At 37.4% G+C, this 17,319-nt stretch overlaps 1 protein-coding gene across 2 annotated transcripts in view; it reads left to right on the top strand.

Annotated features, from left to right (window-relative positions):
* The first annotated feature begins 6 nt into the window (after positions 1-6).
* The window catches only part of PPM1L (protein phosphatase, Mg2+/Mn2+ dependent 1L), a 243,317-nt gene continuing 226,004 nt past the window's right edge, over positions 7-17,319 (top strand). For both annotated transcript variants that reach the window (XM_006908182.3, XM_015586552.2), the window contains exon 1: positions 7-607. In XM_006908182.3, the coding sequence (XP_006908244.1) occupies positions 209-607 (399 nt within the window). In that variant the 5' untranslated portion in view covers positions 7-208. The remainder of the gene's footprint in view (positions 608-17,319) is intronic.

The raw sequence follows: 17,319 nt of genomic DNA, 5'->3' as shown, positions 1-17,319 counted from the left end.
TCGGGGTCGCCGCGGCCGGGAGACAAAAGGGAAACTGCCTCTGTTCGCGGTGCGGGATCCGAGCAGCCTGCTCGACCTCGACCTCCTCCCCCCACCCTCCGCTGCTGCTCCGCCTCCCTCCCCTCGGGCGGTCCCCGCAGTGCTCCGGGACCCGGCAAGCCTTCGGGGCGCGCGTCGCTGCTGGTGTTTGAGGCTCTAGCGATAATAAATGATAGAGGATACAATGACTTTGCTGTCTCTGCTGGGTCGCATCATGCGCTACTTCTTGCTCAGACCCGAGACACTCTTCCTGCTGTGCATCAGCTTGGCGCTGTGGAGTTACTTCTTCCACACTGACGAGGTGAAGACCATCGTCAAGTCCAGCCGGGACGCCGTGAAGATGGTGAAGGGCAAGGTCGCTGAAATCATGCAGAACGATGGGCTTGGGGGGCTCGACGTTCTGGAAGCCGAATTTTCCAAGACCTGGGAGTTCAAGAGCCACAATGTGGCCGTGTATTCCATACAGGGCCGGAGAGACCACATGGAGGACAGATTCGAAGTTCTTACGGACCTAGCCAACAAGACGCACCCGTCCATTTTCGGGATCTTCGACGGGCACGGGGGCGAGGTAAGAGTTCTTTGGGGGCGCTGTGTGTGTGCGTGTGTGTGTGTGCGCGTGTGCGCGTAGACAACAGGACGTTGTGTTCGCAGCAGGTAGGACTTGGGTGCGAGGGGCGTGGTGATAATCCGGAGCCGGGCGGAACAAAGCCACTAGTTTCAAATTGCCTCAATTTATGAGGTTTCAGGCGGTCAGAACCCAGCAAATGACTGCTAGTTTTGCGGGAAGAGTTAATGATTTCTACAGTGAACTTTGGCCCGAGGTCTCAAAGCCCTCGTTCTAGGGTTTGAGACCGAGCTAGGCACAAAGAAGGAAGAAAATATTTTTGATTCACATTAGGGAAAAAAAGACACAAAATGCAGAGCCGAGTCAGTGAGTGATCAGTGCAGAGGAAAGAAGCTGTGACTCCTTCCCATCGCCTTCGCCCTGAGGAGGAACCCGAGGGACAGTCCTGCGCTTCTTCCCAACTCCATTAACTTTGCAAGTGCAATCGGGCCAGTTGACAGCAGCGCCTCGCTGGCCGCCTGCTTTTAGCTGGATCGCAGCGGAAGACCCGAGATGCCTCTGGCCTTTGCAGAGGTGGCGGTGACCGCAGAGGCGACGGTGCCCAGATCTCGCCTCTGCGCCCTCGCCGGCGTAGGACGCAGATGTCTCCCAGCTTCTAAACTCCTTTATGTGGGGTTCATGTGGGAGCAAGAGATGAGATTAGACCGGTAGAATTCCCTCTCCCAGATTTTGCGGCACCCTGATTGCGCTCCGGGACTCAGATTTCCTGGAGGTCAGGGTGAGGACTGGCTCTGGTCCTTGGGCATCAGCCTAGGCGAAGTGAATGGCAAATGTGGCTCCAGGGCCATGCTCCAAAGAGCACTAGGCCAGCCACCCCATCTCTCTCAATTTGGTAGTTTGCACTTTCATTACCGCATACTTCTTTTTTTTTTCCCAGCGTACTTTCTCATATCACCATGGCCTCCTTTGCCACTCTTTCTTCATCATTTCCCCCTCCCTGCACAACCCTGTGCTCCCATCCAACTTTTCCCCCAACTCTCTTCTTGGCCCTTCCGGTCTCAGGGTAGGCTGTAGGGGATGCCATTCTTTTTCAATCCTTGCTTGTTTTTTGGCGTTTGTTTTGGGTGAATATTGAGAAAGCTTTCAGTTGGTTAACTGTTTGATATAAAGTCGCTTCACTTTCCACTCTGCTAATCTTTCCAAGATATTGTATTTACCTGCCTTATAGAACCCACTTTGCCAGGAATTACAAATTTAGTTGGAAAATTTATTTGATAGAACTGAAATCAATTTTTGCTATTTTCCATTCACTCTGGCCCTTTCTGTGTTCTTTCTTTTAAAATGAAGTTTTCACTGATTGTAAATTTGTAACCTCCTGTTTATTGTGGTTCTTTTCCTTGGTCACAGTGTAGATGAAAGATGTGAAGTTAACTGAGGAAAGAGATGCTGTGTACTTGGGTAAAAATGTACCTGAATGACAAGGTTGCCAATATAATGACTGATTTGTTTTCTTGGCTTGAGTCAGAATGTTTATATTTTCATTTTATGTTTCTAGACTGTTATAAGACTTTTAATAAAGCTTATATTTATTATATATTTTTATATTAAAGCCATTGGCAGATAATCTGTTCCTGCTCTTAGAGAGTGCAATTTTATTTTTAAATTAAAGGTATGGGTATAATGTTAATGTTGTGAAACTTTGGTTTGTGCTTGTTTGGGTGTGCTATATTGGCATGTTTCAATTCTGAATGTGTAAGTGCATGCTATTTTAAATATTCTTTTAAGTTGATATTCTAAAACCTGAAAGTTGCAGACCCAAACAGATTTCAAGTTGAAAAATTTCCAGTACTGTCTTCTGGTAAATGTACTATCCAGAAAAAGTACAGGATAAGTGCTTTTTATTTAACTAGAAGCATTTTACATGTATGAAGTTTTTCATTAAATTTTTAAATAATAGAAGAGATGATCAATGTTAGTGAAAATATGAAATGCTTTTCATTGTGCCTTACTTTAAAAAGCCTGCTGTTCGCAAAGTAATATTATCACTGTGCCCTTAAAAATAGAATAATTGTTCTATCTATAACCTCCTAATGTATGTAGCTAGTTCATCATTTTGGCTTTTAGGGCAAAATAAGGAGTTACAAGAAGTTATTTAGTTGCTATTGGAAATGCTGTAATAACAAATAACATTAGGTAATTTCTCTCCTGCATTTTCTTTTATTCAAAGAAAATCCCATCAGCTAATTCTTTTGTGTTGTTTAACTCCTTTAACATTCACCAGAGGAGGGTGCCACTGTTTGATTTTGGTATAGGTGATAGTTATCTCCTTTCAGAAAAGAGGAATCTTTTTCTGAATTCTCTATTAGTTATATGTATGCTGTTTGTAGAATGCTACAGAAGATAAACAAGGAGTTTAATTTTATTTACTAATAATTTAAACTAATAAGGTAGGCTATAAAAAAACCAGAGCCCATCTACAATGGTAGTGCTTTTTAGATTCAGAAGGGACATAAGTCACCTTGGATATTCATTTCATCCCATTTTTTAGATGAGATTTTTGTTGATAGGCGGAGAAGTTGTGATCCTCCTAAGGCTACATGGCTAGTTCAAGGCCTTCAGTTTTGTGTTCTTTATATTAAATCACTGGACAAATTTATTTGCATATTTACCTAGATAGATAGCACATTAGGGATACAAAGGTAAGTGAGACATGATTTCCATCCTCAAAAAGTTTCAGTATAGTGTGAGAGACAGACCTGTATGCCAAAAATTACAGTCATGCTGTGCTTAGGGTAGCATGGAAACACTGAGGAGGGGTATTTAAATCAGACTAGGAGGTAGGAGGCTCTGGAAAGACACTTCGGAAGGCATCATTTACTGCAAGGTTAAAGCGTAGGCTTTGACTTGAGATCTGGCTTTGAATTTCTGCTCTGCCTTATACTAGCTGTGACCTTGGGCAAGTTGCTTAGCAACTTTATCTGGGAGTTTTTAATCTGAAAAATAGGAATAGTAATTCACGTGAGCTTCACCCTCATCAGTTGTGTTATACCAGATCTAAAGAAATTCTTAATGGAGAAAATGTGGAAGAAGAAAGCTCAGAGACCAAGAAGTCTACAGTGTTAGGGCAACAATATTCAGCAGAGAGAGACTCTACATGTGAAAGCCACGACTTTGATCACTAGACGGGTGTACATTAGATATGGATAATTCATTAGGTGTCCCCAAACTCTCTATCTCTCGTTGTTCTGACTTCTGGTGAACTGATTATTAAATCAGGTTCCAGGTATCCTAGCATTGGGAAAGCAGCATCTTGGCTTCAGGTGCAAATTTTCTGATTAGCGAAAAAGAATATTCTGTATGATTAATTAATAAATTAGTATTTGGATTTGTACTTCACTGTCTTATGACTTGAGTTAGCATGACTTAGGTCTCTTGAGCCTATTCAGGTGTATATTTTTGACAAAGATGTCTCTGGACTTGTTATGCCAAGGAACAGACTTCTAAGTAGAAGAGATCTTAAAGAGCTTTGTCTCAGTGGCTGTGACTTCTAAGTGGATGAGATCTTAAAGAGCTTTGTCTCAGTGGTCCTATAAGCCAGCTTCCTCACTTGATGTCCTTGGGCCCTTGAGACATTCTAACCTCAATACTGTGGGTAGATAGTTGACTCTGTGTGTGTGTGTGTGTGTGTGTGTCTAAAGTTTTGGCAGTGATTGTTTTGCTGTATGACAAAAGATAAAAATAACAAAAAGGTTAAAAAAAGCTCAGATTCTATCAACTGATGTGGAAAGATTATTTTTTAAATTAAAACAATGTTTAGGAAAATTTATTTGTTTGTTTTTGGTGCTTATCTGTAATTTTTTATCCACAGGCAAAGGCAGGTTTTTTGTTTTTACTTTTTATATTATCTAGAAGAAATATTACCAATCCTTTGAAACAACTTTGTCAGTGTTCGTGGCTGAAACCTATCTCGAAGAACAAATTGTTATGTGTTCCATATGCTTATGGGCATTACTTATTAATGGCCATGTATTGTATCATACAGTTGACACACAGCTTGGCTAATGGTTAAGCTTAGAGTTCTATACTTCACATTAGAAAGAAGCTGTATTTCGGATGCAATCTTGAGGCTCAGCACTTCTCAGAAGCTCAGAAGAGAAACTTCATATGGAAGATTGCCTGAAGAATCTACATAGTCTAGTTCTTTAGATCAGTGGTTCTTGACTTTTCTAGTCATGCTTTTCTTTGAGGGTGTTGTGAAACTACAGACATATCCCCCAGAAAAAGGGACACGTGCATCAAGTTGTGTTTTTTAATTCCAAAGTTAAGTGGATGCATTAAGCCTCTGGATTTTAGGTCTAGATAGAATAAAATCTGTTTCTGATAAATCTAGACCTGCAGAGAGCTGTGTGCATGAACTTTCTTGGCCCAGTGGCCTTCCTCTCCATCATTTGCATATATTCACTTGCGTGTTGTCATTTGCCTGTGAGAGTTGTCATGAGTGATGGTCTTTCAAAGCTCTGACAAATCAACTGCAAGGATATGTCACTGAGGACTTTATTTGTTAGGTTACATAACAAATAAACCTAGACCAAGGAGGAGAGAGTTCTCTGATAGCTTTTTGTTTTTATTTTAAGGATGCCGAATCATATGACTGATTCAATCATCCTGTGTTGGTTGGCTGCTAGAGGTGCTAGAACCAAACCTCTGACCACCTCTAGCAAATGGGAAAAAATTTACTGAATACATTAATTTGGTACATGAACTTCACTCCCAGGACAGCTTATTTTCCTACATCAGTTTTTCTTTGTCCTGTTTCTCTCTTTCTTCTCTTACATATGTTATTTTATCTTGCTGTATATGTATTTGTGAAAGTTTCATTGGATCCTTTCCGAAATAAGATATAGTTCTGAATAAATAAATTATGAATGGTACAATGAATGATCTGCTTTTCAGACATTACAGCTGCTGTTAATAAATGTTGGGCTCTTGTGTTACTGATATACAAGAGGCCTATGGATTTAGTGTGGACGAATGCCTAATGGTTTAAGAGAAAATTCACATCACTTTAGTTTAAAACGGCACATTAATATTTCTGACAAAAGGGAGGCATTTCCCCCTTAATAAGCTACCATATCCTGTGCTTAGGAACCTCTTTATAGATGAATGTAGGATTCTGGCTGCTGACCTTGTTGCATCTTCTGAAAAGGATATTTAGAAATTTAGTTCAGTCAGACCAACATTTTTTGTGTAGTCTGCCATAGATGGAAAACAATGTTGTTCTCTCTATGATATCCAAAGATGAATCAGTGCATTCTCTGTCCTCAAGGAGCATTCTATTTACTTGAAGAGATGAACTTTTTTAAAATAGCAGAGCTACCAGATGCAATTGGACCACCTACAGGAGGGCAATGGCCTGACTGAGAGCTTGGGGAACCTTGGATAATTTTGAAGAGGAACTGACATTTGATATATCCTAGCATTTCAGTATACAGAGATTGAGTGGTGGGAAGATGAAAAGATAACATTACAGGTAGAAGGAAAAAGTATGAAAATGGTGTAGAGTAAAGTGCAGGCACAGTTGGAAGGCAGGTAGCCACATTTGCTTAGAGCAGACTTTCGCCAACTGCTATCATTCTTGAAGCCCGCTCATTATTTTTTTTCAATATGTGAGTACCCTCTGTGTTTTGATATATTTAATATTGTTCTTCAGATTGATTTTTTAAAAAGTTAAATATATTTATTTAAAAAAAGAACTTCTTATCAGCATGTAGTAGAAAATCCATACAATGAAATTCTTAGCTCCCAAGTTACTAGAAACTGTGTCCATATTGATGGAGTAGAGTGATTCTAAAAAGGTTCCTCTCCTAGTCTCTGGTTGCCTCTAGAGTCCCTCTGTCTCCCTCCTCTTGCTTTTTATAAGCAGAAACAGGGCTTTTAAAATTTAGTTGTTGGTCATAATTCGAAGCAAGGCAGGCTGCTTGCTCCCTCTGCAGGTGGAAGGTACTTCTAGTGATGCCACTCCTTGAGGAATTCTGCTTTGGAATGGCTTTCCACTAAGACTCGCATGACAGATAAAATTTCGTGTGTAGCATACCTCCATGGGGAACCCAGAGTTATGGGCAGTTCCCAGTGTTCTATAACAGAAATCTCATCCCTATTTCTAACGCAGGTGAATGAGAAGACATTATAGGCATAAACCTGAATCCTTTCTAGCTTAATTTAAAAAATAAATAATCACAAGTTTTGATACTTGAGCCATTATTGGTCACAAATTTTGACATACTTATAATGACAAGATATACCACTGTGCTGGGACCCATAGTGGAGGAGCCTTGGCCTGCAGTTTACAGTAAACACAGGCGAGGAGTCTGAGATGCTACTGGAACTGTTGTCAGCACTGATGTTGAAAGCCACACTAAGGAGCCTGGGCCATGTGCTATTGATATTGGAGAACAAGTGTATGTTTTTAAAGCAAAAGAATGGCATAAGATCCATGCTTCAGTAATCCTGTTCCTCTAATCTATATAGAGGATCGATATGAATGAACAAGATAGAAATGGAGAGAGGTAAATTGGGATGCCTGGACCAAAGCTGCGAGGATGAAACCAGGGATATGGGCCATTGCTAAAAGAGAGGGAAAGGATGAATTGGAGACCCTCTGAAGTGGTCGTTTTTCAGGGTGGCACCATCAATATGAACAAGAGCAGTTGCATAGAAGAATAAATTTTGACAATAGTGAGTTTGGCTATGGATTTGTTTCCTTTCTCCATTGTACTTAGACATTTTCTGGGATTCAGAAAATGCTCGTTGACCATTTGGTTCTCCAATTTGTGAAACATTGTTTCTGTCATACCTTATCTAAATGGACACTTTTTAAAATAACAAAAATATACATTGTATATAATAGTTGATTTACCCAAATGGAAAGGCAGTTATTACTATTTTATTTTGTTACCAGGAATAATTTAGTTATTTTTACAAGGTATAGCTTTTCTAAGACTGAAGAGAAGCACAAATGATTTCATTTCCTTGACACTCATTTTAAAATAAAAAATATGTATATCATTCAGTCTTAGATGTAAGTGGTCCCTGGGCTCTGTCCAATTTAAATATAGGCATATAATTCATTAGAGACTCAATTTGAGTGTTAGTATTTGAAGCACTCATTTTATTCTTAATTTCTGTTTTGATCTTTAACCATTTCAGTAATGTATTTTTGTGGTTTAACTTTTATTACCATTTCAATAATCCTCTTTGATGAATTTTAAAATAAATACGTAGCAAGTTAAGAATATTTAAAAATAAATTAATTTTAAAATTATAAAAGTAGTAAGACTACATGATAGATAGTACAGAAAAGAAAAAAAAAATCACTCCAAATCTCATTATCCTGTCACATCTACAATTATGATTTTGGTGTATCGCTCTTCTTTTTTATATGCATTTTAAATATAATTTTATATTATTGTAATGATGCACATATAGTTTTAAATCTTAGCTTTTTCACTGTGTATAAACCTATGAATGCATAGTCAGTTTGCTCTATAATTCTTTATTATATTTCTAATGTTTTTTTTTTTTTTTTAGCGATAGAGTAATATTTTACTGAATGGATATTTGATAAGTTACTCGATTGCTTCTTTTTGGTATTCATTTAGGTTCCTTTAACTTTTCACCATTGTAAGTAACATTGTAATAAGTGTTTTTGTGCTTCTACTGTAGTTTGGATTATTTCTCCAGGGTGGGTTTCCAAAAGTGAGATTTCTTGATCAGAGGAGAAATAAAGAAACCACCATTATTAGTAATAATAATAAAAATAATACCTGGCATTTATTGAATATATATAATATGCCAGACAGTTTTTAAAATACTTCAAATATATTATTGAATTTTGTTATCATTACAGTTTTTGAGGTAATATTGCAGTATTCCCACTTCATATATGTAGAAATTAAGGCACTGAGTAGTTTACCTAAGGTCTCTCATAGCTCATGGGTGGTGAAACTAGGATTTGAAACAGATTCAGACATGGAACTATCTATCTGCAAAGCCTGTGCTATCAGTTTCTGGTTGAAGGTCTACAGATTTCATAGTTTGGGCAATAAAATGTGAATACCATTGTTAGGTGAACATGGCCTGGGCTTCTTGTGTTGCTCAGTAGGACTTGGAGTTTCTCATTTGACTGATGATTGTGTTCAAGAACACATGGTGGTGTTCTTGAACTCTATGCTGGGAACCTTGGTATGTGGAGCTTATATACATAGGAAAGTCTTGTATTTAAAAAGAAATTGGGTTTAGAAATCAGAGCAGGTAGTTACTCACATTAAAACCCCTTCTTTGCTGGCAGAATCTCTTTCCCACTACAAAGAATCTCTAACATTTTTGCCTGTTGGTTCATGAAAGGCTTGCATAGATGTTGTGGCATTAACATAGCCATTCACAATAAACAGTAATGATTTATGTTTTATTTTAAAGTACCAAAGGCTTGACTTTAGGATAAATATATAGGGGTACATATATGTTTGCATTTATTTCTTTTTATACTGAAGCACTGTTTTGTGTGTGTGTGTGTGTGTGTGTGTGTGTGTGTGTGTATTACCAAATACTGTCTTGACACCAAAATGATTTTTCATTTTAAACAGTAAAATATTATTTTCCCATTAAAAAAAAATTTTTTTTGTAATTCTAGAGTTGGTATGTTTAGTTTGAGTAGATGCTAGTCTTGTGTTTCCATTCCGGAAGGCTACTTAATACATTATTCTTAGTTAGTCTTAAGTCAAGCCCAAGCTTTGGTGATGGCTATTTGTAATCTGTTTTTAATACGAATATTCAAAACAAAGTTTAGATGAACAGAGGAAGTCAATATTTAAAAATACTTAATAGCACTATAGTATCTTTTATAGCTTTCTTTTATAGTTATAGGTCCTCCCTCAAAAAGAATGAAGCATTTTAAGTAACTATTCATGTAGAGAGAAATCTTGAGTACTGATAAATTGATATCCTTTCAATTAAGTTGAAGTCTGTTAATATTGTTTACATCTGGAAAACAAATCTATAAATTTTTATTACTTGTTCTCTCTGGAGAATTTTTCCCCTGTCTTTGTTTAGTGAGACTAGGGCCCAATATAATAGAGCCTGAGCTGCCTCCAACTTTTCTAGAATGAGGGAGGCCTTTGGTAGTTGAGTCTGTTAAGAATGAGACTTACTTTCCTCTGTTGCTAGAAGGCAAGGAAGTTCCTGCTGGGCACAGGGTTCCTGAAGGTAAGATTGCATATAATTGTGCAAGATGTACATTGTATAATGATATCAGATACAGACACCATTTTTTAATGTGTACAGAAGAACTGTCTGCTCTCCAAGCTCTAAGAGCTCTGAGTCTAATCACTTGGAAAGGGCACCTTTCTCTAATTTGTATCAAAAGTGAAAGGTTCTATAGCATTAGGCTTTATTTCTGAGACTTACATTCTTACCCATACCATCCGTCACTATGGCTGTCCTTGTTTTTTGCTCCTGTGTGAGCAGTTGACAGATAATCTATGTGTCTTAGTTGCTAAACCAAAGACCAGTTATCCATTACACATCATGTCTGTAAACCTTATGACTTCCCTGGAGAAGTGAACACTAATTTGCATTTGCTTTTCCACATTAGTATTCCAGGTTTTGGTCATTATAAATGTGAGTGGGAATTTAGTGCCCTGTAGTAATAAATCTTAAATATTTCAAATTGTATTTTTAATAGGACAGTCTATATTCAGCACTGCTCTTGGAGTATAAAGTTTTAAATCTAAAACCACTTAAAAATTATTCTCTTTAGTTATAGAATTGCCATAGGGTAGAAACTGTTTTATTCCGATAAGTATATACCATTTTAAAAAAAATTAATAGGTGCTTTTATTCCTTTTTTAATCGAATTAACTGTCAGTTAAATTAGTCACTGGACATTTTCTGGCCAAATAAGTCTCTTACTGACACTCTCAGGATTTTATGGAAATTGAGGCATAGTAGGATTTTTGGTCATACTGTTTGCCCTTTACCTCCCTAGAATACTTGGGCGCATTTGCTATGACAACTGGTTTGCATAGGTGTATGATGAATATGACTTTCCCAGAGTGTGGGATCAAGAAGTTTTTACTTTTATTTTAACACTTAGATGTTTTTTATAAATTTCTGTTTAGAAAGAAGATATATTTTCTCTTTAGATAGGCCTGACAGGGACCTGGAATTGTCATATAATCCAAATATAGTGCCTAAGGCTTCACAGCTACATGAATAATCTGTTTTTAAAGAACTTTTACCTGGAATTGTCATATAATCCAAATATAGTGCCTAAGGCTTCAGAGCTACATGAATAATCTGTTTTTAAAGACTTTTATCAAGGAGATTCTACATTGTCTGGAATCCCCAGAGAATTTTTTTTCTCTATAATCCTATCTTTCAGGAAATTTATCTTTACATGTAAACTAGGTCCCTTTGGTTTAAGCTTATTTCCTTAATCTGGCCTCAACAGACATACATTAGGATTAGGTTGTTGCCATTTGTAAAATCGGTAAGATTACAGTAATCAAATTTATGGGAGAAGTACTCATCTCAAAAAAAAAAAAAGATACAAGGTAATTTGTACCAAAGACAGAATAGTTTTTAGATGATGAATAATAGCTCCTCTTTGTAAAGAGCTTGTTTGACAGTAAAGGAAATGTCTTCCTCCAGTTTTATAGCTCAGTGGAGTATATTCTGGCTGGACACCTAAATGGTGCATTAATTAGAAGTTTTTGGTTGCAAGTGACAAAACTTAAGCAAAGCAACTTAAACACTAGTGACATTTATAATCTCATGTAAAAGTTTTGGAAATGGATGTTTTTAAAGCTAGTGGATCTAGCAGCTCAATGACTTCAAGTCTTTATATAACTAAATTCAGAGATAGGAGAAAGAAACTGTTCGTAAAGCCTGAAGAAGTCCTTCCTAGAAACTACCCCTCACAGCTTCTAGGCCAGAATTGTGTCCATGCCTAAATCAGTGACTTGGCCATTGAATATTATCACCATAATGAACTCTGACCCAACATGGTCTGGGGAGGAGCCCTGCCTCCTCTGAGGTCATGACAGCCTAGGAAGGTGAACAAAATTAGAGTTTTGTTAGCTAGGAAGAAAGGGAAATGGGAATGGTTGTTGGGTGGGGCACCCAGGTGGGCATAGGGTTCAGGGACGGTGACCTGGAATATTTCTTGTCTGCACATTAACAAGCTCATTGGACAACGTTGCTGTAACAGTACATAACATTGACATGGGGGAAAATTAGCTTTAGAGGACTTAAAAAAAAAAAAAAAGGGTAAACTACCTTATTTTTGGATTCGCTTAGGGATGACTTTGCCTGGGAGCCGAGATGCAAATTTGGTATTTTAGGGTCCTAGTAAATCTTAAGAAACTATTAGTAGGTAGTTTTCTAACTCAGGTTTTCTCTCTGTTCTTTGTAAACGAGCAACAAGGAGGGGCCTGAGTGTTTGGAAAACGACACGGTGGTTTTCTTTTCTGTGATATATGACTGTGTGCAATACAGTTAATGCTACTGATGAATGTGGAAGTATTACAGCTGTTCTTTTGTTTGCTATCCATTTCTATTTCACTGTCCTGTTTTAGACAATGAATGTGTTGGTCAAATTCAGTAGGATTTCTATCCCCTAGTTAGTGGATGTCATAAGTTTTATTATTTTGTTTTAAGATATTTGACCAAAGAGAAGAGACTCCTGGGAGGTTCAGAATTTTCTTTTAAAGAGAGCATATTACGTATTTCTGTGTCTGATCACTGAGAATATTTAGTTTCTTAAAAATTTAAAGATACAAAGCACAATAAACATGTGGCTTTTCAGAAATAAGATTAATATGTCCTGCTTATTTTAAAACTAATTTTTAGAAAGATAATTTTAGTGTCATATTGAATATTTTATTTTTAATTTAAGTGCCAGCTATATCTTTGACACCAAACAGGAATACAGAGATGGGCACTCAGCCTGGTAATTTATACTCATAAATACACAGAAAAGATTTACATTTGCTGTTTCTTTCTTGCCTATGGCTTAAGACCCTGGAGGATTTTATTATCTAGTGATTTCAGAAGAGAGACCAATCAGAGATCTTGACCTTTCCTACTTTCTTCGCATCCCTCCTGAGCATCTAGTATGATACCTTTGGGCCTAAACTGTTTTGGTAATTGTCTGGTCCTGGGTTAGTTTAAGAATAAGACTCTTTGAGCAACAACACATTCTTGGACAGGAAGCTTATATTTTTAATAGCTATGAGATCCAAGTGGCTGCTGATGAAGAAATCACACTGGTGTAGTGTTTGGATCCCTACAGTGGCCAGAGCAGCTCTGTACACTTCTGTACCCCGCTTCATATTACAGCCACAGACCCTGCTCTGGTCCGTGGAGCCACACAGAGATGGAAATTGTTTATCCTTAAAGGATGATGTACTGCAAACAGTTTTAGATGTGAAAGAGTCCAGGCAAGCATGTACTTTCAAAATATTGCTTAAGAGGGAATTGTTTGATGAAAAGGACAGCTAGCTGTTGTTCCCCCGCACCGCCACCCCGCCTCAAAAATAGAGTAATAGTGATGTTTCCACTTTACTGGAGAGATGCTTTCATCCCCAGCCTTCCGGTGACTTTATTGTTATGGAGATTAGGACATTCACTTTCTTCATTTAAAAAATTTTAACATTGATACAATATTTTTTGATACATAGTCCCTATTCAGATTTTGCCAATTGACTCCACTGTTCTTTTTAAAAACAGCTTTACTGAAGTATGATTGGCAAACAATAAGCTACACATATTTAGTAGATACAATTTTATCAATTTTGTGTACACCTGTGAAACCATCACCATAATCAAGGTAATGAACATATCCATCACCCTCAAAAATTTCTCCTTGTAGTAATTCTCCTCTGTCTTTCTTCTATTCTTCCCTCCATTCCTAGGGAACCATTAGTCCAGTTTTTGTCACTATAGATTTAGTTTTCATTTTGTAAACTTTTATGTAAATGGAAATTTAAATTATATACTCTTTATTTTTCTGGTTTCCCATCCCCCGCTCCCACTCAGCATTATCATTTTGAAATTCATCTATGTTCCTGCATCTATCAATAATTTATTCTTTTTTATTGCTTAATATTCTGTTGTGTGGCTATACCAAAATTTGAACATCCATTCATGTTGTTGGACATTTGAGTTGCTTCCAGTTTTTGCCTGTGAATATTCATATACAAGTCTTTGCATGGTCATATGCTTTCATTTTCTCTTAGGTAAATACTTAAGAGTAGATAGGCTGGAACATGTGGTAGGTATATGCTGCCTTTTAAAAAAAAACTGCTAAACTATTTCCCAAAGTGGTTGTGCTATTTTACATTTCCATAGGTGGTGTATGAGAGTTCTAGTTGCTCTACACCCTTGCCAGTCTTTTAAATTTTAGACATTCTAGTAGTTGTGAACTAGTTTCTCAATGTGGTTTTAGTTTGTATTTTTTTAATGACTAATGATGTTGAGTATCTTTTTATGTACTTTTTGGAAGATGGCCTTCTTTGAAAGCATGGAAGAAGAATGGTTATCAAATCTTGAGTTTCTTTTAAAACCTGACTGTTGTGTTTGCCTCTATGGTGTGAGTGAAAAAAAAAGAAAGAGAGAGAGATGAAAGGGATAGGAGTGATTAGACAGGGTCCTCTCTTACTGAAGGGAGAGAGGCTCAAGGATAGCCTAGAAATAAGAGGTATTAACATGTTGCACAAGGTAACCAAGAAATCAGATGAAACAAGGAGAGGAGAAGAGAAAGATTAGGGCCTGTGACCATTAAAGAAAGTTTGTATGATCAGATTCTTTCATTTTCTTAAAAACATGTGTTTTTGTATTCCAAATTAAAAATGTGAAGGAGATTTCTCTTAAAGTGCTTTCGAGAGCATGGACTGTAGACACTGCTTTTGCTTTCTTACTACTTACTCATTTCCTCTTGCCATCTGACACTTTTTCAAACCTGTTTTTTTGAAGGTTTCCAGGGGTCTCATAATTGCCATGTATGACGATGGCTTGCTTCCAGTCCTCATCTTAGATTTTCCTGTAGGTTCTGGCTTTCTTAATTACCTCTGTCTTCTTGAGACTCATCTCCTTGGCCTTAGCGACAGACACCACTTATATATTTTTTGTTCCTTCTCTGACTTTTTTGAGGGTTTCAACTCCTCCATCAACTGGTTTTCAAGGAGGGTCATCAGTATGCTGGTCCCATTTTGTTTCTTTGCACCAGAATTTTTGCAGCTTCCAGGGATTCAGTCATCCTTTCTGAGCAAAGGGCTCTACAGCCCACATTGTTATGTGCTGACACAGTATTTTCTTTCTGGGTGTTAGCCTCCTTAACAACCTGACCGAAACCTAATTTGCATCCTGTGTCCCTAGATTAATTTCTTCTCCAGATTTTTCTCTTCTTCTCCTGGTTCTGTCATTGTCTGTCTTCCATTCTTGAAACTACCATGTCATCTTCATTTCTTCCCTCTTCATTCAAGTCTGTAAGACTTTGTATAGTGCCTCTCATCTCTGTTTCCATCTTTATAGTCATATCACCACCATGCTAATTCAGGCTCTTGTCATTTTGTACTAAGATTGTGACAGTTGCTTCCTTACTGGTCACTTAGTCTCTGGTCTGTCTCCATTCCAAGCTACTCACTGATGTCTCTGATAGATCAGTCTTCTAAACTCACTGGATTGAGCATTGTTTCTTTTTAAAAGACCCATGATTTCCACCAACCATGATTAATTTCTCTGAAATTTGTTTTTAGGTTCTTCTGATGGCATTGCTGACTACTTTACCTTATTCAACCTTATCTTCTGTCGTTCCTCTACACAAAACTCTACACTACAGCAAAATTGGTCTCTTTATCATTCCCTGAATACCTGATGGATACACATGCCGACTGCTATTTTGTTAACTCTATTCCATGGTCCAAGAGATTTCTCATTCCTTTCCCCATAGCTATGTCTTGTCCTTATTTCAAGGCTCCCCTTAATTTCTAGCTCTTCCATGAATTCTTGCTCAGTCATATCAGCTTTAAGTAAGCATTCCCTCCCTTGAACTTATGGTCTGTGTCGGGTGATTAAACAGTTTGTGTTAGTGTTTATTTTTAAGGTACTTTTCCTCTCAACTCGAGTTCAGCTTCCTTGAGTTTCATGCCTCTGTTAAGTCCATACGGTGTGCCTGCACTGTTCCAGATGTTTGCATTCTAAAAATAACAATGCCTTACAATAATTCTAGAAATAGTGATGCCTAACAAATAAACAGGGAAGCAGCAAGTTCTATGACTGCATTTGTTACCACTTGTATCTATTGGAAACCAAGGGGCTCTGCTTATTCTGATTGCTAAGTGCCTGCAATGTGCCATCGATGCTCTCTCACTGAATCCTCATTGTCATTGGAGGAAGCTGTTGTTTGTCCCAATTTTACTGTTGGGGAAGCTGGAGCTCCGACTACTGTGTGCCCAGGGTTACACAACTTCGAAGTGGCAGTGCTAGGATTAAACTATATCTCACGTTTGTCTGATTTCAAAGCCCTACTTTTCTCTGAACCACACTTGTCTTTTGCAGGCCTAGTTTGGTAAGGCGTTCATATGGGGGTTATTTCTGAGGTACTGTTAGAACTCTGTTTCTAATACTTTAGATTATCTGTAATAAATATTTCAGGTACATGGGAATGGAATCAAAATGAAGAGATAAAGTAATTTATTTACACTATTTACTTGTATTTACTCTCTTTGTTTTTCTCATCAACTCTCAAGGCCTGTGCAATGTATAGTCCATCAGAAGACCTTTAAATAATGACAAAGGAAAATGCAAATTAAGTATATAGATTCGGAATGTTAGCCTAGGCAAGTGATTTTCATCAGTTTGACAGGTAACTCTGTTTCCGGTTGTAAGGCAGAAATTTTGAGAATGTAGGCTGGCTCCTCAGAGGAAGCTAGGTAACATTCTTAAATTTAACTCAGTCTGCCCTTCAAAAGGTGGTTTAGTTATTTTGTTAGGAATGTTATGGATTGTAGAACATTAGACATGCCTCAATTTTCAGACATTAAGTACAAAAGAACACGTCCTAGAGCTCAATTGAAAAAAATCTATAGTTTCCCTACCAAAAGCATCATGCAAAATAAAATTATATATGGTATTTAGTGAGTATCAAAGAGTGGGGAAATGTAAAAATGAACAATTTCAGCTTCCAGGGGGTGGAAACAGTGCTTTGCAGACCTGATATTTGGAACTCAAGCATTCTTACTTGTATACAGTCAAAGAATAGAGACGTCAGATAAGTTGCACGACAGAAAAGAAAATAGCTTATCGATAGTGTGAGAATAACTTAGAAAGGAATAGAAATCTTCAACCTTATTTTATTTTACTTGTCATCAAAATGTATTTGTTTTCTTCACCCTAATTATTGAGTTAAAGGAGTGGCATTTTAGAAAACATCCAACATGAGAAGCTTATAGAATTCTCAGGTACAAAATGGACATTTTCTACTTTGGAGAGCTTTATGAATCATATTGAAAACCAAAGGAACTCAATTTTTTAAAAAAAACATTTTAATGAATTAATTTATTTATTGTGACATTGGTTAACGAAATCCAGTAAGTTTCAGGTGTACAATTTAACAGTAAGGCATATATATATATATATATATTGCATTTTGTGTTCAC

This window comes from Pteropus alecto, unplaced genomic scaffold, assembly GCF_000325575.1.
Source record: "Pteropus alecto unplaced genomic scaffold, ASM32557v1 scaffold81, whole genome shotgun sequence".
Taxonomy (NCBI): Eukaryota; Metazoa; Chordata; class Mammalia; order Chiroptera; family Pteropodidae; genus Pteropus; species Pteropus alecto.
Note: the sequence above shows the minus strand (reverse complement) of the source record. Positions and strands in the feature narration are given on the sequence as shown.